Source organism: Panthera uncia (genome assembly GCF_023721935.1).
Source record: "Panthera uncia isolate 11264 chromosome A1 unlocalized genomic scaffold, Puncia_PCG_1.0 HiC_scaffold_17, whole genome shotgun sequence".
NCBI classification, from domain to species: domain Eukaryota; kingdom Metazoa; phylum Chordata; class Mammalia; order Carnivora; family Felidae; genus Panthera; species Panthera uncia.
The window spans coordinates 124,197,501-124,216,358 of record NW_026057577.1 but is presented as its reverse complement, the minus strand read 5'-3'; the positions used below and the strand labels follow the sequence as shown (position 1 = coordinate 124,216,358).

Below are 18,858 nucleotides of genomic sequence, written 5' to 3'. Positions count from 1 at the left end.
GTTATTTAACCTCCATGTCTCTATGGTCTTGCCAGATTTTTTCTTGTGGTTGATTTCTAGTTTTATAGCATTGTTATGAAACTAGATGAAAAGATGCATGACATTACTTAAGTCTTTTTGAATTTAAGACTTGTTTTGTGCCCTAATATGTGATCTGTTCTGGAGAGTGTTCCATGTGCATCAAGTGAATATTTTTTGATAACTTTGTGTTAACTGGTTCTAATGATTTATACATAGTTTATTTTGATATTTAAAAAGTGAAATGAATGGAAATTCTTTATACCTGAAGGCTACTAAACATTCAGTATGATTTGATTTGGTGGGGCCACGAATATAAATACATGTGGAACATCAAAACTAGTGAAAAATATCTGCAGAGTCTATACTTAAAAAGTAAGTACTTTACCCTCTGCTTATATAACAAGTCCTAGTTCTGTGTGCAACATCAGCAGTATCCTGGAAAGTATCTTTTCCAGGTGGAAAAGACCTGAAACTTACCATTTTGGGAGAATCTGATTTTCCATTAATGGTGCTATAAGAGTTAAGCAAGCAAATGGTAGTTTAAAAAAAAAGATAATACCAGTTTAATTATGTTTATTCACATAGTTGCCATTAAAAGGTTAACTCATTCATAAACACGTTTCTTCTATTGCAATATCCTTTGCCTCTTATCTCTTAACAAATAAATCCCCAACACCTAGCAGAAATGTTAGTTATACTGCAAATGCAGCACATTAACTATTTTTAAACCTTTAAAATATGGCTTATGAACAGTTTTACAGAGCAGATTGCCTATTACTATGTAACATTAACAGATCCATTAACAGTACCATTTTGGATAGAGTTGGCATTTTTGTCAAGAAGGTATTTTAAACTACTTAGAGGAATTTTTATGGTGTGGAATTTCACTTCTTCGTAAAATGTTATCTTCAGTACATTTTTAAATCAAGCCAGAAACTAGATCCAGCTCTGGGAAAACACTAATTTTCATTGTACACATCATGTAAACACTGCTTTGAACGTCTATGCAGATACTCTTCGAAAAGAAAAACAGATTCTTGTTCTGGATATACATCAAAACCTAGATTACCTTTGTACAGTAACATTTATTTAAAAATTTGACAAGAATATATTAAATGTTGGCAAAAGTAATAGCACTCAATTCGATTATACATCCTAGCTCTCACAGAATTTGAGCCCACTTGTCTCAAGTTCTATCAGGACAGTCTGTTTCATTGATCAACTGAGATCCAGCATCTGACACAGTACATGGCACAAGGTATGTGTTCAATAAATATTTCAATGTTGAACTTTTTAGCAGCAAGTGAAAAAAAACAGATACAACTTTGAATAAATGGCATCAGATTACCAGTTGTCTCATGACACAGCAATAGGTGCTTTTTGTGAAAATTCTAGGATTACTTGTAAGTAGATCAATAATTAGATAATTTCCTCTCAAACTAAAGGAAATCTCATAGTGGAGGGAGGGCAAGAGAAGCCATAACATTTTATCTCCCAAAGCTAATGTGTAAAAACATGGAATATGAGCTAGTGAAAATTACCATGATATTAAAAGCAAGGCAATTCCAACTAATTGTGTTTTGCATATTTAAGAATCCATTTTCTGACAAACCTCATAATACTGGATGAAAATATTTTTAAAAGGTTTTACCAAACTCCTAATAGAATACATCTAATCAGTTCATTCTTATAGTCTCTGATTCCATGTTAGAGTTTTAAATATGGAAGGAATCTATTAAGACTCAAAACCATTTAAAAAAAAAGTCTCTTCCCTCAGATAGCTATTGGATAATTAATACATTTGCAACAGTATCATGATTTTGTCCAGACATATGTATTTCACCCAGAACTGTCAAAATTAACCTGAAAATCAATTAAATGAAAACATCGATAATTTCAAAAATGATTTCAACTTCTTAAATCAATAGAGCCATAACAGTATTGTCCTCTGAAATTAGAAAATTCTAAGCACATATAAAAAACACATTTACCTACTTCAGTTAGGTCAATGTCAGGATTTATCAAAAATTCTCCATCAAAATTTTTTAAAAATCTTGATTTTTAGGTACTATAAAAAATATACCCTAATTAAATGATATATGTTGGTCTGACCAATTCCACAAAGTTAGGAAAGAGAAGGGAAAAAAAAATCTTGTACAGTGAAATTTCAAATCTTAAACATTTAATCCTTTATTTGAGCTTACCTCTCTAAATTTAAAAATGTATCAGTACTCTTTGATACCAACTATAAGCAATGTAGAAGTATAAATTCTGATCAGTTTAGTCCATCCATTCTCTAACACAGTGAACATCTTTTTTATCCAAATCCAAAAGAAGAATAATGCAAATCTCACTTCCTTGGTCACCTTTGGAGCTCAGGGCCAACCAGTCTCAACAATAACCAAAATATGTAGCTTTATGATTGGTAGTCTGTTTCTGCAGTGAACATATTTTCCCAGTAATCAAAATCTGTCATCTGAGGAAATTTTTCATTACTCTAGAATCACAGTTCGAAGCTCATCTTCTTTATTGATCATCATCGAGGCAATTGCTCCATCATTAAACTCAAAAGAAGTACCTCCATCCACAACCATGCAGGCATCCCAACAACGAGATCGAACACATACCCTAAGCAGAAAAAACATCTCATTAATATAAAGTTTTCTTAACTTTAAATTATGATTTCTTTAAAACTTTAAAATTATGATTTCTTTAATTTTCATTGAAACTGGCAGATCATTCAGCCTTGATTTTAAAAATCAAGTTGTTCTTTGGTTTGAGAGAGTAACTGTATGTTATCAAAATCTCAAAATTAAGATATTCAGGATAGCTCCATTCACCCAAACATTTTTAAGAGAACAAGTTCAGACTTGATGGAACTCACAGGCTTTTTTCATATGACAAAATGTTGAGTTATTACTATTTTAAGTACTAATATTGAGAATGTAACTATTTTCATGGATAATTTTGACTTAAGAACAAATGAAGAGGCACAAATGAACAGCTCAGTGAACACACCTGTGCAGCTTTCATCACCCAAATGAGGAATCAAATGTTCCCCAGCTCCCCAGAAGCTCCCTCACTGCTCTCCTCCAGTCTCTACCCTTGGGCCATCCTTCCCACACATGCTCACTACCCTAATTTCAGTCACCATAGTGGTAATAGCTCTTAAACTTTATATAAATGGAAGAACACATAGGTTTGCTTTGTGTCTAGCTTCTTTTGCTTGACAGTTTGCTTGTGGGGGCACCCAGGTGGCTCAGTCAGTTAAGGGCCAGCTTTGGCTCAGATCATGATCTCATGGTTCATGAGTTCGAGCCCCATGTGGGGCTCTGTGCTGACAGCTCAGAGCCTGTTTCAGATTCTGTGTCTCTCTCTCTCTCTTTCTGCCCTTCCCCTGCTCATACTCTCTCTCTCTCAAAAATAAACAAAAAAGTATGCTTGTGAAATTCATCCATGGTTATTACATATAGTAGTATTGTGTTGTGTTCATTTTCATTGCCATATGAAAACATTTCCGTTGTGTGAAAATACCAAAATTTACGTACCTCCTCTATTCATAGACATCTGGGTTTTTACTACTGGAAGTAGCGCTACTACAAATATTCTTAAGCATGTCTTTTGTTGCAGACGTTTGTGTGTATACATTTCTGTTGGATATATACCTAAGAGCGAATTTGCTGGGTCACTGTGTGTGCTTTATTCAGCTTTGGTAGGTAACTGCCAAACACTATGCCAAACTAGTCCTAAAAATACTGCATGTAAGTTGCAGTTAGTTTCAATTTGCATTCCCCACATGAATAATAAGGTCAAGGATGTTTTTCATACACTTAGCCATTTGGATACCCTCTTCTGTGAAAGGCCTGTCCAGGACTTTGGCAATTTTTCTACTGAGTTGCCTTTTTCTTAATAGAGTTGTAGGAATCTTTACAATATTCTGGATAGAAGTCCATTGTTGCATATCTATCACTCTGTGGCTTGCCTTTTTTTTTTTTTTCCCCCTTAATGGTGTCTCCATTAAGAAAAGTACTTAATTCTGAATAGTTCAATTTCTCCATCTTTTGTTAATATTGTCCAACTGCCAAAGTCATGAAGCTTATTCTGTTTATATGAGCAAAATTTAAATGTCTTTGTAATTTAACCTAAATTGAGTACATAGATTTGTTGATTAATCAAAATTAACTTTCAAATGAGTGAAAGGAATTTGTTTTTCCTAGAAAAAATAACCATATTTCAAAAAAGAAAATATGCACACTATATAAGTAGCAATTCATAATTAAACTGTTCTTTGCTTGCCATGAGACAAATGACATTTTTTCATAGTTTTGTTTAGAAAATTGGGCAACCTTTATAAAATAAATTATAAGGTTTTTTGATATCTTCCCTTCAAACAAAAATCAAATTCAGTAAATGCGAGGAAGGGGGAGGTCGCTTTTAGGAAAAAGCTGAAAGAAATGAGTCCTACTCTAAAAGTTTACGGCTTTACAAGTTAGGTTTTATATGAATATTTGTCCTGCTTTTTTTTTTTTATCCAATAGCATATAAAAAAAAAAGTTGCTTTCCAGTTTCTTTTAAAGTGATAATTTGATCTTATTCTGTCTTAATATATGAAAACAACAAATCCATATCACCCAGTTAGATAATTATGCCCCTTCTATTTACTTATAGTTTCTCTAAAATGGCACAAGTTGGGAAAGGAAATATTTCCTCCAGGGTATATATAGCATGATGCCTCACTAGTTCCAAAATCCCTACTTTTCCTACTAGATTAAGTGTGAATGAGTGAATTTCATCATACTGAATACTTTAAAACCAAAACCCGTTTATAATTACAAGAGATGGAAGCATAGTCACAGGCTGGCCTTTGGAAGCTTACTTTGACGTGAAGCAGCGCTGACGACTGCTGGAGAAAACTCTGTTTGCTATTGGTTCTCGAATACTGAAAAGTATTTTTGGTTCTTCTGGACTATAGAGCAGCGATTCGTTATATTCATTTGTTACTATAAAGGAAAAAAAAGTATTAGCACATTCAAAGAAAGACAGTCACTTCTGAGAAGTGCAAAATGAAAAATGGATGCTATGCTGTCCCCAATTTAAATGCAACTATGTTTCAAAGGTCTGTTTGGCAGAAACTTTCTTGGAACTCACAACACATTCCATTAAAAGAACAAAAAACTTTATAAAATGAGGATTAGGTTTCAAGATAAGGCCACCAAAGCCCCTGACACATCAGCTGGAGACATACTGGGGAGTGGGCTACAAAACCAGTAATTAAACAAAAGCAGAGGAACTAACTTGGGGCATTCAAAAACAGAACCTGAGTTGCCATAGTCCCTTGCCAAGTTCCCTTCCAAAACACCATGTCAAAGTGTCCATAAATATTAAGTTAATTCTCTTGATTAAAAATGCAGTCTCAAAAAATTACAGGTAATACGCTTTCTCTAATGAAACTCTCATTACACAAGACATTTTTAGAAATCTTTGGGACCTGCTTTCTAACCAAGAGGCACATGACAGTTGGTAGGCAAAACGTAAATTGGTCAAAAACAATTAATTATACAAGGAAATCAGGCTTGAAAGAACGTATAGTGGAACACCACATTAAAACATTATAAGACGGTCAGACAATCCACCTTATTTACCAAAATTTTGTTTAAATTATTTGGCTCCTTGAAAAAAATCTAATTTACTCTCAAAAATTTGCTCCTCTGGGAACACACACACTCAAAATGTGCTAGCTACAGGGCTGTCTGGCTGGGTCCAGTGGGTAGAGCATGTAACTCTTGATTTCAGGATCGTGAGTTCGAGCCCCACTTTGGGCATAGAGATCACTTAAAAAAAAAAAAAAAAGTGCTAGCTCTGAAGGTAGTTCCAGAAATGTAACAGTGACTGCACTACTGGCATTCACCATTGTTTCTGAGGACAGTCAAATCTTCAAAGGAATAACATTCATTCAGTAAAGTGGAAAAATCACTGTATTTTATGTATACCCTTAAATTAATTTACATACCCGATATAAATTTCAGTTGTTTTATATACGTTTTAAGTTAAATTATTTTTTGAAGTTTTTTATTTTGAGAGACAGTGAGCGAGCATGAGCAGGGGAGGGGCAGAGACAAAATCCCAAGCAGGCTCTGCACTCTCAGCACAAGCCCAATGCAAGGCTCGAACTCATAAACTATGAGATAATGACCTGAGCTGAAATCAAGAGTCGGATGTTTAACCCACTGAGCCACCCAGGCACCCCTTTAAGTTAAATTATATAATGAATCAACTACTGTAAATGCCTAATTTAACTCTAACACAGATTTAAAGCTAATGCTAGCTCATAAGCTGTGATCAAAATAATCGTTTTGGTCTCAAATTGAGAGAGGGAGAAAATCCGTTTTAGACAGTTGAAAGGGACTTCAGAGATTTAGTCCTGTTTTCAAACTATTAAAGGCCAACCATGTCCCCCAGTAAAGTAAGTCTTATGTGGAAATCTAAAATACACACATAAATGAACTGGCACTATTCAAATACTTTATTGTGTATTGCTAAATTATTTAAAAGGCAACCAAAAAGAGTGAGACTATTTTGATAACTCTTAAATTCAAGTGTCTGTGTTTATGGATGCCAGCTGCAGTCTTACATTTGCCAATATCCACTTTGTGTATTTGGTTTTGGTTGTATATGTTGAACACCCTTACATAGATAAGGAGATGCACTATGAACAAGTTTGGATTTTTTAATAATCTTGAAAACTTAGGATACTCTTCAATTAAACAGAGACAACAAGAGAATCTTTAGTTTGAGGTCTGTACAAAAATGATTCTGGTACAGGAGAGGGGATTTTAGTGAGTTAATTTCATAAGCAAATCAAAGGAATGTGTTTTTCCAATTTAAGAATTTAAATATTTAGAACAGAAAAACTTGAAGAATAAATTTGAAGAACCCCCTTAGGTATTACCAATCTATCTCTACTTCATCCTTTTATAGTTCAAGAAGTAGAAGAATGGAACCACAGTCTTGCTCATATTTCCAGTGAGTGACTGGTTGGTCTGGGATTAGAGCCCAGGCCTTCAAGTTCCCTGATCAGTAGTAGTCTTTCCCAACAGTGCTGGTTCTCTCAAAGGAACCCTGAAGTAACCGGGCAGGAATAGAAAGGAGAAAATTAAAGAGAAGATTTTAGTGAATGTGAAGATAAGCATTCACAGCTCAGTGAACTCCTTTTCATTCAGAGGATATTAATGGCACACGGAGTTTAGGTAAACATTTCCCATTTGCCAGATCTGTATTTTTCTATATTTTCCTATCCCCCAGAATATGTATGTAGTTAAGAGTTTTGGCACAGAGGTTATATTTCATAGTTCACAAAAATCTAATATAAAGTCCAGCTCTAAGCATTTTATTGTTTAAATATACGTAAAGGTATTATATCAAGGGCCCGTTTGAGTCAAAAAAGTACAATGCTTTGCTAATTAGACAAGTATACTTCATAATAACATCCTAAAGACTGATACAGAACTTGAATGAAATTGTTAGTAATTATTATCATTAGTCACTGACCTTTCTCTACCAATTCTCTGTTCAATGGAAGACTTAAATTTCCTTGTCGTTTTGCTATTGAAAAAGGAAAGGGTGGAATATCTTGATTAAATAATGTCATAATAGCTAACATACAATAAAATATGTACATTATATAGTACATTATAATTGTAACATAAATAGCTATTCTGGTACTCACCAATATTTAAAACATCTTCCACAGCCTGGGTCGCAACCCTGTTAATATTGAATGACCTAGAAAGAAACACCATGTAAGTTCTTTGTTCTCATTCTAAAAACACACTTTAAATTAAAAAGGAATTATCTACTTAATATACAGAGAACTCTTAGAAATTATCAAGAAGAAGCAACCAAAATATGATAGCTACTTCACCCACTTTTAAAAAGTGGGCAAAGTAAACGGTTTATAGGCTTATATGAAAAAGCGTTCAATCTTACTCCTACTTAAGGACACATAAATTAAAAACTGATAATGTATGAAAGGTATATGAAAGACATTCTCATTCATACATGATGGCATTATGGAAGTTGCAGTTGGAAGGCAATTCTTCACTATTAAAATTTTAAATGAACATATTACTCATCCTAATTTATCCTAAAAGATACTTCTATCTATAGTACACAAAAGACATGTACAAGGATATTTACTGAAGCATTGTTTATAATAGCAAAACAACTCATATCTGTAGGAAGCTGGTTAAATATGTTACTATGTAGAGATTAAAAAGCATAAAATAGAACTGTATGTGCTGATAGAAACAAGTTTAAAAAAAACAACAGGCATTATGTAGAATATGTGTTTTATATATATATGTATATATAAATAGGTTATATATAAATATATATATATATATATAGGTTGTGCCTGGAGATTAGTACTAGATATATGAAATGAAAGACTAGCTTTTCATTTTAAACCCTTTTGTACTATAACATTCTTTCATGTTTATTTATTTATTTTGAGAGAGAAAGAGCATGAGCAGGAGAGGGGCAGACAGAGAAGGAGAGGGAGAATCCCAAGCAGAGTCCAATGTGGGACTTGAACCCACAAACTGCAAGATCATAACCTGAGCAGAAATCAGACACACTTAACCTACCGAGCCACCCAGGTGTCCCTGTACTATAACCTATTTTTAACTTGTAAATATTTCTTTAAATTATAAAATAGAAAAGACGGGAAATCCTTTACCAGTGTGATGCTTTGCTTAAACACTTAAGAACAAATGTTAACACAAACACGAATCACCTAAAAGTAGCTCTGCCCTTGGGTCTACAAAGAAGGTTAAGGAAAGGTTTTTGGGTTTTGGGTTTTTGGGTTTGAGAATTGCTACAGAATTCTCACATGGCCTCAGTAGATAATCTCAATGAACAGCAGCATAATGACCCAAACAACTCTATAAACATAATTCAGTGGCTCTTAACCTTTCTGAGGAGGGGAAGTAATAGATAACTCTTGCATACACTTCCAACCCTACGCCCTTCACGTTTTGAGAAATGTGATAACATTTAGGGCATTCTCTTAAAAATGCAGGTAACAAGTTTTATATTAAAAATTTGGGGTCATTCACACACCAAATCCCTATGCTAAAAAAATCCCAAATCTGGCCCTTGCCTATTCTATTTTTCACCATATTCTATTTTTCACCAGTAAGTGTCCTGACTTTTTTACTGTTCAGCGTGAAGTTCGCAATACGTATCTCATCATAATTAGTGTCTGCATAATTACATACACACTGCAAGGCATTTGCGGCACTACCTGGCTCATGGCAAGAACTCAACACCGAATGAAAGTATCAAATGAAAGAGATATGCGTGAATTATATTCTAATTGACATTATTAGAAGATATGGTTTCAGAATTTTATTTTAAATTAAAAGTCACATACAATGAGCCATGTTTATTAGGGTTCCACTGAATTAAAATACTGAAGATTTAATTTTTCTTTAAGTTTTTTTTTATTTTGAGAGCGAGCACATGAGCCCGCGGGGAGCAGAGAGGTAGAGAGCAAATCCTAAGCAGGCACCGTGAGGCTTGAAACCACAAACCGTGAGATCATGACTTGAGCCGAATTCGATAGTCAGACACTCAACCAACTGGGCCACCCAGGTGACCCTTGAAGACTTAATTTAAGAGAACAAAAGTCTTCTATGATTTGATCAAATATTCCTAGAATTATGATTTATTAGGGATATCATAAGCCAACCCAAACTAAGTCCTCTGAATTGGGGTTAAGACGAATTTCCTATGGTTGTAACCTGGATCTCAGCCAATTCACTCTCCCTTTAGGAGTGGTTTATATTCTACATCAAAGACAAACTGTATGCTTAAACAGGTATTAGCTAACACATGATGCCTTTATTCTTAGGTCTACAACCTTTACCATTCTAAGAGTTTCCATTTGAAATCAGATAAAACTTCCACTAAAGACAATCAAATTGAAGACAAATTGAATCTCGTCTCTTCTTTAGCTAGTAAAGCTTTCTCTCTTCACTTAAGAACACTTACCCTTAATTAAGTCAGCTAAAACAGAATGTATAAAGGAAGGGAACTGGGAAAAGTCTTTGAAAAAAACACACAGAAATATATGTGATTGCACTCAGTAGTACTTCTCCCAGTGAATGTAGCAAATCGTGTTCCATGCTGGGAAGAGGACTGAGATGACAATGGGACAAATCAGAGACAACCTGCTATGCAACATAACCCCTACATCCTATATCCTGTGGAGGAATTTTGGGAAGTGCAAAATGGGAGAGCTAATCCCCAAACCCTTCGTGTGTGTGTGTGTGTGTGTGTGTGTGTGTGTGTGTGTACTTACATGCATACATGCATAGTTAGACTATCTTTTCCATCCTTTCTTGCCATAAATCCATGTGACAGTTCTAGCTACAGGAATGAGAGTAGATGTCATAGACAACATATCTAAGACTGTCTCATAAGCCTGCCACAGGTGACCCTCCATGCTTTTCTTCCTTCTGTGGTTTCATTTAAATGAGTAGAGTGACTTCAAGAGCTATGTTTAAAAGATGGTTGAGGCAGATGATGCAAAGAGCCTGGATACCTGGAGTCACCACTTTGAGACCCACCTCCCAATTGGGAACACCCACTTGGACTTTATAAGAACAAGAAATAAACTTCTATTGTGTTAAGTCACTGAGTGGGTGTTTATCAGTTATAACAACTATCTTATCCAAAGTCATACATTTCCATATTTTACAGTCAAAGCAAGGAGAGGGTCACATAGGAAAACTTTTATCTCCTAGTATCAAGAATTAAAAGAAGAGTAAAAGTTGGCACAGGAACAGACACTCAGATCAATGGAACATAACAGAATCCAGAAATGGACCCACAAACGTATGGCCAACTCATCTTTGACAAAGCAGGAAAGAATATCCAATGGAATAAAGACAGTCTCTTCAGCAAGTGGTGCTGGGAAAACTGGACAGCGACATGCAGAAGAATGAACCTGGACCACTTTCTTACACCATACACAAAAATAAAATGGATGAAAGACCTCAGTGTAAGACAGGAAGCCATCAAAATCCTCGAGGAGAAAGCAGGCAAAAACCTCTTTGATCTTGCCCACAGCAACTTCTTACTCAACACATCTCCAGAGGCAAGGGAAACAAAGACAAAAATGAACTACTGAGACTTCATCAAAATAAAAAGCTTCTGCACAGTGAAGGAAACAATCAGCAAAACTAAAAGGCAACCGACAGAATGGGAGAAGACATTTGCAAATGACGACCAGATAAAGGGTTAGTATCCAAAATCTATAAAGAACTTATCAAACTCAACACCCAAAAAACACATAATCCAGCGAAGAAACAGGCAAAAGACATGAATAGACACTTCTCCAAGGAAGACATCCAGATGGCCAACCGACAAGTGAAAAAATGCGCAACATCACTCATCATCAGGGAAATACAAATCAAAACCACAATGAGATACCACCTTACACCTGTCAGAATGGCTAACATTAACAACTCAGGCAACAACAGATGTTGGCGAGGATGCAGAGAAAGAGGATCTCTTTTGCATTGTTGGTGGCAATGCAAGCTGGTGTAGCCACTCTGGAAAACAGTATGGAGGTTCCTCAAAAAATTAAAAATAGAACTACCCTATGACCCAGCAATTGCACTACTAGGCATTTATCCATGGGACACAGGTGTGCTGTTTCGAAGGGACACATGCACCCCCATGTTTATAGCAGCACTATCTACAATAGCCAAGGTATAGAAAGAGCCCAAATGGCCATCGATGGATGAATGGATAAAGAAGATGTGGTATATATATACAATGGAGTATTACTCGGCAATCAAAAGGAATGAAATCTTGCCATTTGCAACTACGTGGATGGAACTGGAGGGTATTATGCTAAGTGAAATTAGAGAAGGACAAAAATCATATGACTCCACTCATATGAGGACTTTAAGAGACAAAACAGATGAACATAAGGGAAGGGAAACAAAAAGAATATAAAAACAGGGAGGGGGACAAGACAGAAGAGACTCATAAATATGGAGAACAAACAGGGTTGCTGGAGGGGTTGTGGGAGGGGGAATGGGCTAAATGTGTATGGGGCATTAAGGAATCTACTCCTGAAATCATTGTTTCACTATATGCTAATTTGGATTTAAATTTTAAAAAATAAAAAATAAATTAAAAAAAAAAGAAGAGTAAAAGAAATAAGCTATTCTATTCCTTTCTTTCCAGTGATTCCTAAGGTCTACAGAATTTAAAGTCTGTCTCCACCATTTATTAGCCATATGGCTTTGGGAAACTTCTGAGACTTTGCTACTCTATTAATGAAAATAAAATCACATATTTCCAGGGGCACCTGGGTGGCTCAGTCAGTTAAACGTCATGATCTCATGGTTCATGAGTTTGAGCCCCACATCAGTGCAGAGGCTTCCTGGGATTCCCTCTCTTCCTCTCTCTCTGCCCCTTCCCCTAATCGCACACATGCTCTCTCTCAAAATAAATTAATAAACTTTAAAAAATAATCACCTACTTCCAGAGTATTTTTGAAAATTTAACATATTTAGCTCAAAGAAAGTGCTTAGAAATGGTAGTTCAAGGGGCATCTGGATGGTTCAGTCAGTTAAGCATCTGACTTGGTTTAGGTTCAGGTCATGATTTCATGGTTTTGTGGATTTAAGCCCCGCATCGGGCTCTGCAGTGACAGCATGAAGTCTGCTTGGGATTCTCTGTCTCCCTGTCTCTCTGCCCCTCCCACACTTGTGCTGTCTCAGTGTCTCTCAAAATAAATAAACTTTAAAAAGGGGGTGGGCACCAGGGTGGCTCAGTTGGTTAAGCATCTGACTTCAGCTCAGGTCATGATTTCATGGTTCGTTGGTTGGAGCCCCACATCAGGCTCTGTATTCTGTGTCTCCCTCTCTCTCTCTCTCTGCCCCTCCCCTGCTCACACTCTCTCAAAAATAAATAAACGTTAAAAAAATTTTTTTTAATGGTAGTTTGATACAAGTTATTAATGTATGGAAATGTATAGCTTTCCTCAGTCCTTCTGGCCCCTAGGCTTCTCTTCTCTCCCTCCATTTTCTGAAGAGAAAAAGGACAGAAGATGAATGGGAAAACGCAATCACAGGCAAAGAACAATCAGCAATGGGAGGGAGTAAGGTAGAACATTAGAAGCAATCAAGCTACATAGGCTGAAGAGAGAAGAGGCTGAGTAATCAAGGTGGCAGGGATAGGATATAGTTAGTGACAGAGTTCTAGACATCAGACTTTATTAAGCAACACAGAAATGAATGAAATTCTAATCTAAGCCACATTTACTCACATCCAATGGGAACACAGGACTCAACTATAAGGTGTGTGGCAATGGAGGGCAGGACTGCTTTACAAGCAAGCCTAATGGCTCTTATCCTTTATGCTCTTCTTACTACTGAAAGGTTGAAAACAAACTCAAAATCAGGGGCACCTGGGTGGCTAGTCGGTTAAGCATCTGACTTCAGCTCAGGTCATGATCTTGTGGTTTGTGAGTTCGAGCCCCATACTGGGCTCTGCGCTGACAGCTCAGAGCCTGGAACCTGCTTCAGATTCTCTCTCTCTCTCTCTCTCTCTCTCTCTCTCTGCTCTTCCCCCGCTCATGCTCTGTCTCTCTCTCAAAAATCAATTAACATTAAAAAAATTTTTCTAATAAAAAAAATAAAATCACACACACCCCAGTTGAAAAGTCAAAAGCCTATTCACTGCCTTTAGCATAACCACGGTTTCACTAAGATTAGCAAGTTTACCTTAATAATTTTTTGATACAACCTAGTGACACATCTTTGAACCAGCGGCTTCTACAGACAGCTCCCCCTCTGCATTTAAAAGCTGGCAGTCAGGGGCGCCTGGGTGGCTCCATCAGTTAAGCACCCGACTTTGGCTCAGGTCATGATTTCGCGGTTTGTGAGTTGGAGCCCCGCGTCGGACTCTGTGCTGACAGCTCAGAGCCTGGAGCCTGCTTCGGATTCTGTCTCCCTCTCTCTCTCTGCCCCTAACCCACTCACATTCTGTCTCTGTCTCTCTCAAAAATAAATCAACATTAAAAAGCTGGCAGTCAAAAAAGCACTGGCTTTTTAGTCAAGCACACCTGAGCTTTTTTTTATCCAGGTTCTGACATTAGTTCTGACCTCACCCTAAATTGTTTATCCTTGTGAAGCCTCAATTTCTACTTTATAAAACAGGGATACTACCACTTTCTTGCAGGATTTCTGTAAGAATTATAGTCAATGTATAAAAAGTACCTACCACAGTATATTCAAAGTAACAGGGGCTAAATAACTGATAGCTAGTATTTACTGCATACAACAGAACCTACAGAATCACAGTCCAGAAGATAATCTTATTTTATCTGTTCCATTTCCCCTCATTTTTCAGAAAAGGAAACTTGTACAAGATCACAAAGCTAGTTGGTGATTTTGCCAGGTCTCTCTAACTTCCAGGCCAGTACTCTTTTCAATTATACCACTTTGCCCACGATGGGGGCGTGGGGGGGGGGGGGCGGGGGAGGGGGCGGTGAGAATCCTAGGAGAAGAGGAGCAGGATCTGGGAAACTATTTCTGATTTTCAATCCAGTTTTCACCAAGTAACATATCATATTGAGCAGAAAAGATGTTATGATAAATTAAAGCAATTAACTAATGTTTTCATTTTATGAGGGCTACAAAATAATTTTATAGCATCTTAGATTATTAAATTATTTTTGCAAACTATTGTTAAAGTCATTTTAGACATGTAGTTCTCACTGGCCCCCCTCAGAAAAATGAAAAATTAACCAATATTTTAAAATGATACTTCTCATTTTTCTCCAAAGGTTTATTTGGCTAAGACTAGGATATTTTTAAAAGATGTGAAGTTACTAAGTACTTATGAATGAACTGTGATGTCTGAAAATTACTTCAAAGTATTATGAGACAAAAGAAGACAAAAGGGAAACAAGATTGGGCATGTGTTGATAATTATTGAAACTGATTAATGGGTACACAGATATTGATTATACTATTTTGCCTACTCTTACAGATATTTAAGTTTTTCCACAATAAAAAGTATTAAAAACACCGAAAAAATGGGAAGTAAAATTCCATTTTAAACTATCCAAACTTAAAATCACAGATTAATACTGTGTTTGTTAGCTGTATTTGTAAGCATGTAGTCATTTATTTGAAAAAAAAAAAAAAAATGAGAGAATATGTATTAGGTACTGTGCTATACATGCAAAAATTAAACAAACAAACAAACAAAAAAACCACTAGTCACCATGCCAAGTACTTCAAGTTGCTCAAACCAGCTGGGTATTAGGTAATTAGAGAACTAATAATGTGGTAAGTGCTGTCAAAGTGCTATTACAAAAAAGTGCTTGGGATGCACCAAAAGGGGATTCATTATGCTGATGAGAAGAACTAGGTCCTAGTAAAGATTTCCTACAGAGAATGACATTTGAAGACTGGATTTTTCAGCCAGGGTAAGGAAAGTGGAAAATGTTCAGGCATTCAATGCAGGAAGAAGTTGCACTGAGCAAAAACAAAAAGCCCAGAGACAATGTGGCTTGTGCTGAGAATTGCAAGTAGCCTGCAGTGTCCCCGTTGTGCCAATGGGTTAGAGTAAGGCAACAATAGGCTGGTGAAGTTTCTTAGATCATATTTAAAACATCTTACACGCAGACTAATCTGAACACAGTCAGAAGTCAATGAAGCTTTTACAGCACAGAAAGGAATAGTCAAATTTATCTACATTTTAGAAATATTACTCTGTTGGCAGTATGGATGACGGCCTGAAGAATAAAGGGTGAGGCACAAAGATTATTCACTAAAAAGATGGGCCTGGACCAAACAGCAGTAGAAACTGCAGAAACAGAAGTGTGGCATAGAGCAGTAGACCACACTGCAGTAGAAACTGAAAAAGAGGGGCAAGGACTTCAGAAGCGTGACTGGCAGGATTCAGAGACCAGTACATGTAAAGAGGAGAACAGGGAGACTCAAAAGTAAGAGCCAGGTTTTAAGGAGTACTGTTTTTTCTCTAGAGCATGAACTCATGGTAACAGTGATATTATTAAGCAATACAGGGATCACAGCAAGAAAAACTAAAGATGGGGGCGCCTGGGTGGCTCACTTAGTTAAGTGTCCGATTCTTGATTTTGGCTCAGGTCATGATCTCACAGTTCCTGAGTTCAAGCCCCACATGGGCTCTGTGCTGACAGTGTGGAGCCTGCTTGGGATTCTCTCTCTCCCTCTCTCTCTGCCCCTCCACTTGCTCTCTCTCTCTCTCAAAATAAATAAATAAAACCTTTAAAAAAAACCTGAAGATAATAAATTTAGTTTTGAATGTGTTGATTTGAAGGTCTATTAACATTCTATTTAGTAGGTAATTCTAGAACAGAAGTTTGGGCTCAGGAAACAAGATAGCTACAGATAAAAGTCTGGGAGGCATCCGTGTCTGTGTACCAAGAAGCGAAGCCATTACCCAGAGAGAGGTTATAGGGTAAACAAGATACAGGAGCCCAAGTTATCTCTAGTTAAGCCTTTGACGCACAAACCTCCAGGACATTTGTTGTTGTTACTGTACTTGTTTTCATTTCTTTACTATTATTTAAAATATTTTTCATTTAAAAACAATACAGTCCCCCAAAACATTTTCTTTTTTCTCTTTACAAACCTAGGGCAACAGGCTAAAGAATGACCAAATCCAGGCTATAGCTCTAATCTAAGAAGTCCAGGCAGGACTTCTAGAGCCAACTGATGAGTAAAGCAGAAACTGGGCCAACCAACATAACAACACCAGGCTACCTCTTGCGTTTCAGAGGCCTTAGATACACCGATATGCAGCATCGAGTTAATTACATTACTTAAAATATTTCACAAAAGTCAATAAGTAACATCCCAAGGTACTCACCAGGCCTTTGATCCTGTTCCAGTACACAAATTGAGCCCTGAACTCTTCTGTTTTTCCCATGGACCATCATCAACTGAAATCTCATAGTAGGAAGCCCTAAGAATTGAGAATATAAAACTGGATTTGCTGGATTTATGGCTCACGGTAAATAAGACAAATACCGTTTCTTCAGAACTAATGAACTCTAAGTGGGCCAGCTTGACTCAGACATACCTGACTTAGGCACGCACACCATGATGCTAATACCAATACTGATTAAGTGAAAAAGTAAAAAAAAAAAAAAAAAAAATAAAAATATCTGTAAAACTGCATCCCTCTCCTATCCATATGTTCCTTTATATCAGTATTTTAACATTTCAAACAAGGGCTCCTTATAAATTTTTACCTATGATTGCTTCTACTGTTTTTATGGACTCTAGCACATACAGATCCTTATTTCAGAATTCAAAAAGAAAATACCATTCTTAAGTGAGTTTCATTCTTGGTAGATAGTTCTTGATATATCCCAATCTGTATCTAATCCTTCAAGTTACCAACAGTTCCTGGTCAACTCGTGTTTTTTAAGTTACATGTTAATGTGCCTTTTGAATTGATAGTAAGCTAAGAGAGATAAAGTTCTAAAGAAAATTCTCAGTCAGTGCTGCATCAGTGTGCAAAACTAGGAATAAAACTAAAACTATAATTTCTAGAGATTTCTATTTCTTACAGTATTTCATAAGTATTAAATCAAATGGGTTTTCTGACATCAGAAAAAATGGCACTATTCCTTAACTTTGTTTGTTGTATGAACATACAAATTTACAATTATTCAAAAAAACTTTTGAAACATGTAAAAGCTTATTTTGTAAACTGTATCTTAAAATAATGGTGTCATTGATCAACACTGGGTTATTTTTGTCCAGCAGATAAAAAAGTTAAACTCTTAATATAGCTTTTCCAATAATGACAATTATTAGGCTTGCAAACACTAACATTCAATGGATAATATTATCTCTTATTTTAACCCTTTCAATTTCTCCTGCCAAATTCAATCTTTAAAGGTTTTACATGGCACAACTCCTTTTCATTTTTTCTCTGAAGTCACCATTCTTCATAAAAGATAGGCTTAATATTCACATTTAATCTATTTCATAGCTTTGTTATGTTTTCCTAGAATGTTGGGAATTTTAGACATATTAGGAGCCTATTACATTCAGACAAGCCAGTCAACTCTACAGGAATGGCTGCTATTATGCCAGAATCACACTGAAACAAAAGATTGATTAGAGTTAAGTGGGGACAGGAGAGAAGCAGAGCTGGAGAGGAAGAAAAGTATAGTCAGGTAAGAGGTGTTGAGTCCAAAACAATGAGCAAATTTAGTGTCATTCTCACATGCAGGTTTATCAAGATTAGTCAACTCAGAAATTTTTTTTCAGGGAAATTATTTTTTTAAGGCAGCAATAAAACTCACAGTCCCTTTAGAGTGGGGATACTTCTTCTTAAATTCTCCACTGCTACAGCCCAAGAATAAGACATTCTAGGTTAGAACAAATAGGAGAAAAGAAAAAAAAAAATTGGGCTTTTAAAATGTTCTTAAATGTAAGAACATTATAAATGAGGCAGGAATAATATTGCTGCACTTCATATTTTCCAAGCAAAGCACTTAAGTTTTCAGGGCATAGTGAAGCCTCAGTACAGGACCTGGAATCAGAAATACTGGGTTTTATATGACAGTTATAATGCTAACTAATTAATTATATGACCATGGACAAGTCATTTGAACGCTTCAAATCTCAGTTTTTTCACTGATAATTACAACTACCCTTTCTCACAGGGTTGCTATGAGAGTTTAATGCGGTAATACACACAGTGCCTGACACACAGCAGGCATCCAGTAAGTGTTCATTTCCTTTC

The 18,858-nt window shown here is 36.1% G+C and overlaps 1 protein-coding gene across 3 annotated transcripts in view; it reads right to left on the bottom strand.

The window, feature by feature from the left end:
* Positions 1 to 579: 579 nt before the first annotated feature.
* The window catches only part of NADK2 (NAD kinase 2, mitochondrial), a 49,475-nt gene continuing 31,196 nt past the window's right edge, over positions 580 to 18,858 (bottom strand). For 2 of the 3 annotated variants that reach the window (XM_049648162.1, XM_049648164.1), the window contains exons 8-13: positions 18,416 to 18,481; positions 16,966 to 17,061; positions 7,748 to 7,803; positions 7,570 to 7,623; positions 4,898 to 5,021; positions 580 to 2,649 (exon numbers count right to left, since the gene is read on the bottom strand). In XM_049648162.1, the coding sequence (XP_049504119.1) occupies positions 2,514 to 2,649; positions 4,898 to 5,021; positions 7,570 to 7,623; positions 7,748 to 7,803; positions 16,966 to 17,061; positions 18,416 to 18,481 (532 nt within the window). In that variant the 3' untranslated portion in view covers positions 580 to 2,513. The remainder of the gene's footprint in view (positions 2,650 to 4,897; positions 5,022 to 7,569; positions 7,624 to 7,747; positions 7,804 to 16,965; positions 17,062 to 18,415; positions 18,482 to 18,858) is intronic. The other variant, XM_049648163.1, reaches the window with a different exon arrangement.